General features: G+C 34.6%; 1 protein-coding gene across 1 annotated transcript in view; it reads right to left on the bottom strand.

Annotated features, from left to right (window-relative positions):
- Positions 1-2,668: 2,668 nt before the first annotated feature.
- Positions 2,669-11,808, bottom strand: part of LOC134847776 (2-(trimethylamino)ethylphosphonate dioxygenase-like) — a 188,396-nt gene continuing 179,256 nt past the window's right edge. The window contains exons 3-8 of the mRNA XM_063864993.1: positions 6,125-6,464; positions 5,603-5,871; positions 4,861-4,983; positions 4,301-4,425; positions 3,791-3,890; positions 2,669-3,072 (exon numbers count right to left, since the gene is read on the bottom strand). Coding sequence (XP_063721063.1) covers positions 2,816-3,072; positions 3,791-3,890; positions 4,301-4,425; positions 4,861-4,983; positions 5,603-5,871; positions 6,125-6,464 — 1,214 coding nt within the window. The 3' untranslated portion in view covers positions 2,669-2,815. The remainder of the gene's footprint in view (positions 3,073-3,790; positions 3,891-4,300; positions 4,426-4,860; positions 4,984-5,602; positions 5,872-6,124; positions 6,465-11,808) is intronic.

The following is an 11,808-nucleotide window of genomic DNA, read 5'->3' as shown; positions in this document are numbered from 1 at the left end:
TTGACGTGATCTTCAATCCGGGAAGCAACGCAGGGCAACTGGTTTACGGTCTTATGCTCACAGACAGCACCGTCGTCAGTGGCTTTTTGATGGACAGCTGAAGTTGTAAGGTTTGAAACTTCATTTAAAGCAAGGCTTTTAAAACCCCCTCATGCACGTAAAATTTTAGTTTCTAAGTGGAGATGCGCTTTCTAATTTTCGTTGGTCGATCCGAGAACCGCCAAAATCTGAGCTTATCGTTGTGTGACGATAAGGGCACGTTTGGCTCATTGAGATAATGGCCATGAATATGACCATAGGAAGCTTGTTATCTGATAGAAAACTTTAGTTTACTATATACAACCATCTGCCTATCTTTTTGTGTTTTTTTTACCGTAGAGTTTGGCGCGACTTCTTTTTTCTCCAGTACAGCAAACTCAATCTTACCCGCACTGACATAAAATAGTTTAAGATCGATTTAAGTAACAAAAAAGTTACGGTTTTGAATGGGTTTCAAATTGGAGTGAATTGAGCTGACTGAACAGAAAAGTGATGTCCCCAGAATGATTGCTTTAATTTTGACAAAAAAAAATTTTTTTCTTTTGCTCTGCGTTTGATTTCAACACTTATTTATTTTAGCGCAACGCGTTCCGAGTAACCATACCAATCATTGTATTTTTTTTTGCAGAAATATTGATAAAATAGTTGTTTTTTAAAATTTAACTAGCAGCTATGTTTGTACAAGATCATTGAAAAAACATAACTTGACAGAAAGTTGGAAAAAAATCACTAAACAAACAACTTACTTTGTGGTCCAAAAAGGTTTGAATAGATATACACGTTTTTGACCAAAAAAGAACAAACTATGGATGCAAAAAATATGAAATCTAATTTTTACAACTTAAACAAACGTTTCAAATACTTCGGGAGATCATTAGGTTGGTCGAGCGTAAGAACGGGATGATTATAATTATTCATAATTAAATCTCTTCTGAGTTTGAATGAGAAATTGTAAGGCAACTAAAAAGTTATAAAATTGATTTTTAATCAAAATCTGTTTTGCTATCAAAAGAAAAACAAAGAAAATACGTTAAGAACTATACAAATAACTGAAAAATTTAAAAAACTAAATTTTTTTGTTTTATTTATGGAATAACTAACTTTGGCATTGTTTTGGCCCAACTGATTTTATGGACTGTTAAGCAGAATTTGCAGATAATAAATTTTCTGTTAATTCGAATTTATATTAAGTTTTTCTTACCCGTACCCAACGGAAGCTCTTTTTCTAGATAGAAATTTTATATAGATTACCTAGCCTAGTTTTCTCGTTTTTTTCTTGCAGAAGTGACCTCATTCTTTTCTAGTTTACAAATAAACAGTTTCTGGAAAGAAATAACCAGAAATCAGTTCACTGCTCAACCGCAACGAGATAAACATGCTTCGAGTATACACGATAACAGCAGCGAACCAATGCAAACTTACATTTGTTATAACAAGTTTTATACTGCTAAAACTACTAATCTGCAGCAAAGCTTGTAGACTAGTGGATAGAGCAAATATCTAGAAATCAGAAGGGCAGGGGTGCTAACCCCATCAGGAGACTTTTTCAGGATGAGAAATTAAAAAAAATTAAGAAAATCCATACTTTAATTAAACATTTTAAAAAAACTTCTGATCAGACAAAGTATTTCAGGTCAGAAATAAAGAATTTTCTCGATACGGGTAGTGAAATAAGTTGTTTAGTTACATCTATTGGCATTTTAATGATCTTTCTGGCTTTTCGTTCTGGGTAGTTTATTTGAAACGCTAATAAATTGTGCCACAGAAAATTAAATGCACATGTTTGCCACGGGGCCTAGGAAATTAGACTGCAAGCACATAAGACGACCGTAAAGAAACGGAATTTACGGACAACCAGTATTTACTCAGCCAAAAGTTAATTTAAGTCTGTAAACAAACTTCACTAAATGTGCGCGCATGTTATTGTCTAAATTCCGTTATTATCTGATGGTCTATTTTGCTTTTCGTCTAATTTCTTAAGCTCCGTTTGCCACAGGGTAAAAACAACCGTATGTCCGAAATGAAAGAAATTGTTTGAAATATTGTGATCCTCGAATTGTGATCCCGCCAAACGATTAGAACTGCTATCGTTACTGATTAGACTCAAAATCAAAACGAAATTAAAATATGAGAAAAAAAAATTAAGAGATAATTTACGCTGCACGTTAAGATTTTCGAAACGAGACCACAACTGTATCAAATTTAGTAATTAAAAAACACCATTTTGAGGCTAAATATAATTGAATTTTAAAATTTAAGCATCGAATATAATATGCTGCTGTAGAATTTACAAATATGGAGGATTTTAGGTCAAATGGAACGATGTGAGTCACATATATACAGTTCGGGTGATATATTACAATAGGTGGCAATTTACAGTTAAATAGCTGGATCGCTTTTTGTTATACTTCGCAAAGTTTCTATAATTAATTTCAAAAGCCAAGTTTTATGGCTATAGTGCAAAATTTGAGTTTTTGAGTAACATTTCATCTGGCAGAGTACCGTATTTACAAAAACTATCTAAGCAGCGTGTACAAATGATTGAAAATGAAAGGACTATATTATGCATTGTAGTTAATACACGCACTATAATTAAAATTACCACCTATTATAATATATCACCACAGTTCGTACAATTTTAAAAACCGCTTTTAGTCTAAAGTTCAAAACTTGTCGCCACTCTTTGAGCAATATGGGCACTCAGGGTTTTGGTGTGTCGTTTCAGCGTCTAGTTATTAAGAAAAACATAATCAAGTTGGCTGAATTTCAGGACTCGTTATGCTTGGTCGTGATTTCCAACACGAACAGGGTAAGTTTGTTTGCCATATTTCACCGCTAACACATTATAAGTTTTGTAAAATTCGTCGATGTTGACATATGCGCCAATCAGTTCCCGCCCGCCAGAGCGGGATTCGATCTCCGTCCTGCCGTGTACAATGCGCCGATTGTTAAAGACCAGCACGTCGTTTTCTTCAAGTTTGAATTGCTTTCCGAGTTTGCTGTCTTGAAGCATCTGTCCAAACGTGGTGTACGCTAAAGCATCGAAGCAATCAAAATCAAAGCAATCATCATAACATATCAGTCAAAGTCACAAAACACGATTTTGACCGGCACATAAACATTAGAAAATAATGTAACTGGCATTTTAAAAATGTGATTTTTTTTCGTCAGAAAACCTATTTCAAAATAATTTCCGAACGACAATCATTTTCGGAGGAATTTTTTTTTCTGTTTCTTGAAGACAAACTTTAGGCTCTTTTTCTAAACCTCCTCCACCACCTGCGAATTTTTGTTCACATTGTTCGATTGCCTATTGTTACAAAAATTGGCATGCGGACTAATTTGGTCATGGCAAACATACTTAGTCATCATCATATTTAACCTTGTAACACCAATCTTTACAACATAAAATTGATGCTTATGTGAGGTGGGGGAAAATTGAAAAGAGCCATGTCTTAAAATTGAAGAAGCCATATCCCGTGGCGAGGGTGGTACTTGCAGAAAGCTATAGCACTTGAAACAAAAACTTTCAAAATGTTCAATTAAACAGACTTTTTTTTGAAAAATTGAGTCTACTTAGATTTCGATATAAGCCTAAAAAGTAAATTGGTTTGACCAACAAAAATTCAAGCTCAAACTTCATAATCACCCCGTCATCACGCACGAAGAGCAATAAAAGTATTCACCTCTTCGCATCACTTTATTTACCAATCTTACCCCCCCCCCGCCCCAAGACTTGCAGATTGCTTGCCTTCATAGTAGCTAGCCACCTCGTCGGGTCGTGCTTTGAGAAGGGGTCCCTCGAACTGAGGACTCCAATTGACTGCAATGATGGCACCATCTCTGTTCACCTGTGTGATATGACACTTATGTTGCTAAGTGAAAGATTATTCAGTCTGAACCTTTGAGGAAAACACCGATTGGGAGAGAAACATCATTTCAGTCAACTTATGTTGAGATCGGAAAAAAACTATTTTATACTCAAATTGTCGAAATTCAGACTTGGAAACAAAATGAATTTAAAATATTTAATGATTGAGAGAAGGGATAAAAAAACGGTCGTTTTAATCTAACCCCAAAAAAACAAAGATCCCACTCAGATCCCATTGAGAGAAGGGATTGAGAGAAGGGATAATGATTGAGAGAAGGGATATCCCTTCTCTCAATTTAATGATTGAGAGAAGGGATAAAAAAACGGTCGTTTTAATCTAACCCCAAAAAACAAAGATCCCACTCAGATTCGAACCCCATCGCATTCTACCTCTATGTGTGGTTTGTGACTACGCAGATACACTGGACTCTCTCGACTGAAGTGGATCTTCTGGAAAGTGGCGGGTACCGTGGAGAAGGTCTGGAATAGATCTGGATGAAGACGCCTGAACTCCTCTGAAATAAGAACAGAAATTGATGCATTACATTATTTGCGTCCAAAAACATGTTAAGAGTTTAGATATAGGTTTCACAAGAACTCAAAAACAATGAATATAAAAATTGTTTTAATTATTTAACAATTAGATCTAACGCATCCAGTTTCAAGGGTTAATAATCGATTATAATATTATTTTAGTACCAGTCTTACTAAAATTGACAAAAAATCTAGTTTAAATCAAATTTTCTAGCTTCAAAAAACTTCACTTTCAATCAAAAATACACCTTTTTTGTCCAGCTGGACAACAATCATTCAACTGATTTGCACTGGCTTATGTTAAAACGAGTGTAAAAATTTAAGTTTTCATTATTAAAACAACTCTCGTTACCATTTCTGTTTAAAACAAAAATTTCAGCTTTTTTAAATTAAGATGTCTGCTGCTGTCTGTTCACCTGCAACTGGAAAGACATCCAGCAGGAGAGACTCGCCTCCTTTGGTCTCCCGGTCGAACAGGTAGGCGTGTAAGCCTTGCAGACCAGGTGCGCTTTCATAATAGATCAGATCCATGTGATAGTCTAAAACAACTTCAACTTCAAATCACAAGTCAAAAGTTACCACCACTGTTATAAAATCTTGAAACTAATAAAAATAAGAGAAGCACAACTAGGACCTTATATGAGGTCTTTTGGAAGCGTCTCAAGTCGCAGTTAAAACTGTTGAGAATTTTCAGTCTGCTTTCTCTTTTTTTTCAGCCATTTTGACCTCAAATAAATGATTTTTTGTTCTTAGGTTTTTTTTGAGATAGGTCAGAATTGAGACACTTTTCATATCTGCTCGAATAAGAGATCTTAATCTGGTATACATTCGTATTTTGGCTAAACTTTGTTTCAAAATTGATCGACGACGCAATTTTCTTTTTCACAGAGGAGGGATTTCAGTTTGTTTGAGCGATCATTTTGCAAAAAAAAATCAAAATCCGTCTCTAATAATAAAATGTTTATCGAAAGTGGACAAACCAGCCAAATTATTAACGAATCGACATTGAGCAGATTATCTTAATTAATTGAAAAAATGAATTAATTATAATTTTTACCATTGTTTTTTTTTGATTTTTTAATACTTAATTTTCAGATACTTATTAGGCAACGGACTGCTTAGAGTTTTCGGCTAGCTTATGTACCATCACAGTTTTACCCAAATGTTCGTTGGAGTATGCAATGTTTATTGGATTGTCTTCAACTTTCACTCTCCAGTCAATTCCATAAATGGTCTCTGCCACTGGACCAAATCGGGCCATACACATCTGTATGGTCTCAGTGCGTTGTGGCGCATTCTTGAGAATAACCATACCGCTATGGACCAGCTCGGTTAGTGCTCCAAATAAACCTTCTTCAGTTCCGTAGAAATGGGTATAATCAATTTTCCTGACAGCATCCGTCAAAGGTTTCGGGGTCTTCGATTCGCTGAAAGAAACAATGCTGGGTATTCAGCTGACCTTAAGCGAGGGGATAAGCGTTGTTCCTGGCCTCTGGATCGAACAATTTAGGATCAAATTTTTCCATATTCGAATGGACGTCAAATATGAAACTTTTGGATGCACGCCCCTTAACCATGATTTGGGTCATAAACTAATTCAGTACTGGGGTGAAAAAATCGCTGTAAAAAATTACGTAAAACAGCGATAAGAAATTAGATGATCTATCATCAATCACTGACCTTATATGCTGTCGTTTCTCGCAGTTGTGATAGACCTCGGCGAGGAAATCCTTCGACACGGAACCCAAATGGGTGGACCCGTCTCTACGATCGAGAAACTCAACGTTCCACAAGTTTTCATCTTGTTCAGATTGTGAACATCGAGTAACGTCGAAACTCCCAGACGAGAATCGGGGGCGAGTTTTTGCAGACGAGCTGCTTTGGGTTTTAGGTAGTTTGTAGTTTGGGTTGCAATTCCACGGCACAAACATTTTCTGGCCCGAACTTGGTTCGGAGCATTCTGAACATCTGCAGTTTAGACGTAACAACATTGTGTGAAAAGAATGATGTGTCGAGCCATCTAAACAGCAAATCAAAAGTAGAAAGGTCGAAAATTAGTTTTTAGTCATTTAGAAAAATCAAAATATCCAATAAACAGCTAGAAAAGTGTGTTGAATGAACTCAAAAAATGTTGAATTTTTTATTTTTCACTCTTGAGTTGCATGTGAAATAACATCAAGTACAGATTATAGTTCAGATAAAATCACGTAGAAAATAATTCTGATTGACAGCTTCTTGACGATGAAGCTCGTCTATTTCTTCCGACCACCGAAATTGGAGAGGAACTTAGTCTTCCTTTACGGAAACTTTGTCGATCTTTTTTTTACCAAACTGATTCTCAGAGGACTCCCAGAAAACTATAAAAACCCTATTATTATCAACAATTTTGCGCCGCAAGAAATTTTTTGAAAAAAAGAACAGGTTCAAAAAGCCGTTTTTAGGCCTTTTTCGGAAACGGAAAGACTTGATCAAAAATTTGCGTTTCGTCGGTTAGTATATTTTGGCGCCTTAAGAAAATTTTTGGCGTCTTTAGAATTAGAGCGTCACTCTCTTTCAATGCACCCTAAAAAGCCGTGAAAGCTCGAGTTTTACTCATGTAAAGTTAGTTTGTGGAATTATTAGCGCCATTTTGGGGACCAAAAATTTCACAAATTCCAAAAACTTAAAAAAATGAAAAATGTTTAATACTTGTTTAAAACTTTTCTTACAATAATTTTTTTTTTTCGTTTTTCTAGTCATTTTGCTTCAAAAACTGATTTCCAATTGGCCTATTTCACTGTGTGTGTCTAATATGCCTACATTCTTTTTTTAGTTCAGATCTGTTTATCACACAATGCAGAAAAAAAACTCTATTTTGAAAAAAAACTTTTTGCATCTTTTTAATACTATGGTTGGAATATTCTGTGCTACTTGAAAACCATATCATGAAAAAACGAACAGCATATCAGTTCAATAGTAGCAAATCAAAACGAATCAAATAACTTCATTTCCCACCATATAAAATCCATTTAGAATTTGAAAAAATGGACGACCTCGCCAAGTGTGACTGTGTCGTGAGAATTTCCTGTTTCGCTTATGGGCAAATGGACGCAAAAATTTCTCAAGTGAGTGATCAAGAAAATATCATTTTCTTTTTTAAATATTTTTGATGCAACTAAAAAGTAGCCTTATTATCCGCTACCTTTTTTCATGAAGTTTTTGCGAAGTTATTAACTATATTTTAAGGTCTTTTTTTAAAAAAAAAGTAAAAATTTTCCTTTATGATTTGACCATTTGCGAAAAATTGCAAATAAATGTGACTATCAAGCCCTTATCAATTAGTCTATCGGCGAGCAAAAAATCGGCTGTAGTAAGCAAGCAGCAAGCTCATTAATCATGAAACTTGGATTCTTTAAACTCTTCCTTGTCGTGAATTGCTTTGCGTTTTTCTATGTTTTCTCAGGCAAACTATTCATTCAACTGAGTATTTTTCAAAATATTCACAAATTTCCAGCTTTAACCATTTTTCAAACTTTTCTGAGCAAACCATTATAAGCAAACCATTTAGTCATTTAGAAAATTCATCATAGTCAACAAACAAATACAAAAGTGTAAACGAACTCAAAAAAAAGTTAAATTTTTTTATTTTTCACTTTTGAGTTGCATGTAAAATCACAACACAATTCCAGTTCAATTGAAAACACGCAAAAAAAATTCTGGTTGACAGTTTATTGATGATGAAGCTCGTCTTTGTCTTCCGACAACCAAAATTGGAGAGAAACTTTCTCTTCCTGTGTGACCGGTAGTCAATCCACGGCTCTCCACAATTTACCATTAGAAAAAAACACATATGTTCTAGCAGAAATACATCAAAGACTACAAAACTTAAGACAATATTTCAAGGATTCTCGCTTTAGGTGTGAGAGGTTCCGGTATCAAAACAGACAACAAACAAAATCTATTTTTTGTGTGAAAAAATAGGAAAGCATCATAGCTAAACATTGGGACAAAAGTCTAGTGGTATGAATGACGCTAGTGGTATGATTCTGGCTTAGTGTGATATAGGTTAGGTGTTCAAACTAGCATGAACTAGATTGTTTGTAGCAGTGAATCATAGAAAAGTGGTCTAGTGATACGATTCTCGCTTTGGGTGCGAGAGGTCCCCGAAACAAATCCGTTGGTCCACAAAATAACTTAAAAGAAAAATATATTTTTCAGTAGAAAAATAGAAAACAGCAAGCAATTTAAAATAATTATTAAACCCGCTAAAACTCGCCAAAACGAAAAAGCTACTGACAAAAACGGAAAAATCTTATTCATGAAAAAGTAAGAATGCATCAACGCTACAAACATGGAACAGTGGTCTAGTGGTACGATTCTTGCTAAAGGTGCGAGATATCACAGAATCAATTCCCGGCTGTCTCCAATATACTAACAGCAAAAACTAAAACTTTAAGTAAAAAGACAGCAAACACTGAGCAAGATAGAAAAAAACTAATTAACTCACCAAAACGAAAAACAAAACGGACCAAAAAAGGAATATTCTTGATTTGTGAAAAAATGCAGGAAAGCAAAAACATGGGACAGTGGTCTAGTGGTTTGCTCTTGCTTCGGATGTGAGAGATCCATGGTTCAACTCCCGGTTGTCCCCAATATTATATAAAAAAAGAAGTTTACATTTTTTTAGCAGAAATACAGCAAAAGTAAAAAAAATTATAATAACAATAAACGAATAAAAATGAAACAATTTTTTTTTATTGTGAAATCATTAGGAATGCATCGATGCTTACACATGGAACAATGGTCTAGTGGTTTGATTCTCGATTACCAAATCGAGAAAAAATGGACAAAAAAGAAAAATCTTAATTTGTGAAAAAAGTAGGGATGCATCTCAGCTAAAAACATGAGACAGTAGTCTAGTGGTATGATTCTAGATTAGCAAGGAAGATTACCCGGCTATCCCCAATCTACTAACAGAAAAAATTTATTTTCTGGTAAAAGACAGCAAACATTAAGCTACGTAGAAAAAAAACTATTAAACTCACTATAACAAAAAAAACGGACAAAAAAAGGAATAACCTTGATTTGTGAAAAATGCAGGAAAGCATCGAAGCTATAAATATGGGACAGTGTTCTAGTGGTATGATTCTTGCTTCGGGTCCGCTGGGTCGCGGGTTCAATTCCCGGTTGTCCCCAATATAAAATTAAAAACAAATTTTTTTTTCTTGCAGAAAAACAGCAAAAAGTAAAAAAAAAATAAAATAACAAAAAACTCATCAAAACAAGAAAAAAATGTTAAAAAAACGAAATGATCTTGATTTGCAAAAAAATGTAGGAATGCATCGACGCAAAATAAATGGGACAGCGGTCTAGCGGTGTGAATCTCGCATAGGCTGCGAGAGGTCCCGGGTTCAATTCCCGGTTGTCCCCAATACACTTCCTTAAAAAATATATAATTTCTAGTAGAAAAATAGCTCACAGAAAACAACTTAAAAAAGTTATTAAACCCAAAAAACACATTAAAACCAAAAAAAAAAAGATTAGAAAAAAACGCAATTATCTTAATTTGCGAAAAATGTAGGAATGCATCGAAGCTTAATACATGGGACATCTGTCTAGTGGTATGATTCCCGCTTAGGGTGCGAGAGGTCCCGGGTTCAGTTCCCGGCTGTCCCCAGACTACTAACAGAAAAAATAATGTTTCTAGTAGAAAACAGCAAATACTGATCAACCTACAATATTTATTGAACTCACAAAAAAACAGGTACTATCAAAGATTGCGAATCTTGCCTCCAAACATGACTCCTCAATTCTTTGTAGTTTTCGAGATAAGACATTTTTTGTGATTTTTTCAAAAGTTTTCAAAAAACTTAAATTATTTTTAGTTTTTAAAAATCTGAAATTCCCAAGTTCCCATCTGAAATTCTGTAGTTAGATCCTGTCAGAATACTCTCAAAGACTGCAAATCTCGCCTTCAAGTATGACTGCTCAATTATTTGTAGTTTTCGAGATACGACATTCTTTTGTAATTTTTTCAAAATTTTCAGAAAGTATAAATTAATTTTTTTCAAAATTTGAAATTCCCAACGCTATAGTTCAGGGTTGTCAGGGTACTCCAAAAAGTTGCAAATTTTGCCACATGCGACTGCTAAACGCGACTGCTCAAATGATTTTACTTTCCGAGATGTGACATTTTTTGATTTTCTCAAAATTTCTCACAGAAATTCGAAAAATTTGAAACTACTAACTTGATGAAGATAAAATCTTATTGTCAGCGTACATCCAGGCGTCTCAAATCTTGCCTTTTAAAATGTATGCTCAAACCTTTTTAGTTTCGGAGATAAGACGTTTTTTCAATTTTTTTTCGGGAAACTTTGGTTTAAAAAAATTCACAAAATTTTGGATTCCTAATCTTATAGTAGGGTGCTCTGAGGGACTCTCAGTGGTTGCAAATCTGGCTTCCAAATTTCTCCAGAGGCCCTTAAAGTTTTCGAAATGACGCTTTGAAAATGGGAAAAAAAATTAAAAGTTCGAAATTACCAACCCTGTAATTGGGTGCAGTCAGAGTACACTAAAAGTTTGCAGATGTCGTTTCCAATATATGCGGTTTCTCACGAGTTGTCGAAAATTTCGAAGCACCGAAGGTGCGTTAAGTGCTATTTATTAATAAACTCACTGAAAAAAAAGAAAACGGACAAAAACTAAACATTCTTTTTTTATGTGAACCAAGCATTGATGCCAAAACATGGGACAATGGTCTAAAGGTATGATTCTCGATTAGAGCGGTAAAAGTTTCGGGTTTATACAGCGGATGTCTCATTAAAACTAGCATAAAAATTCACAAGTTTTAGTTAAAAGACAGCAAACACTAAGCAACTTAGAAAAAAGCTTTTAAACTCACAAAGACGAAAAAAACGGATCAAAAAAGATAATCTTGATTTGTGAAACAAGTAGGAATGCATCGATGCTTAACCATGGGGGTGGTCGAGTGGTTTGGGTCTCGATTAGAGCACGAGAGAACCAGGGATTCAACCGCGGAGGTCCCCAATATACTAGCAAAAAATTATATCTTTTCTAGTAGAAAGACAGCAAACACTGAGCAACTTTTAAAAAATGGTTAAACTCACTCATACAGAAACAAAACTGACAGAAAACTAAACATTCTTTTTTTTGTGAAACAAGTAGGAATGCATCGATGCTAAAACTTGGGACTATGGTCTAAAGTTACGATTCTTGATTAGAGCGGTAAAATTCCGGGTTTAAACCGCAGATGTCTCATTTAAGCTAGCAGAAAAAAATTACATTTTCTAAAAAAAATACAGCAAACGCAAAGCAACTAGAAAGAAACTATAAAACTCACTAATACGAGGAAACACGAACAAAAA

The sequence above is a fragment of the Symsagittifera roscoffensis genome, chromosome 6, assembly GCF_963678635.1.
Source record: "Symsagittifera roscoffensis chromosome 6, txSymRosc1.1, whole genome shotgun sequence".
In the NCBI taxonomy this organism is placed as follows: Eukaryota; Metazoa; Xenacoelomorpha; order Acoela; family Convolutidae; genus Symsagittifera; species Symsagittifera roscoffensis.
The sequence above is the reverse complement of the archived record's forward strand: the minus strand, read 5'-3'. Positions and strand labels throughout refer to the sequence as shown.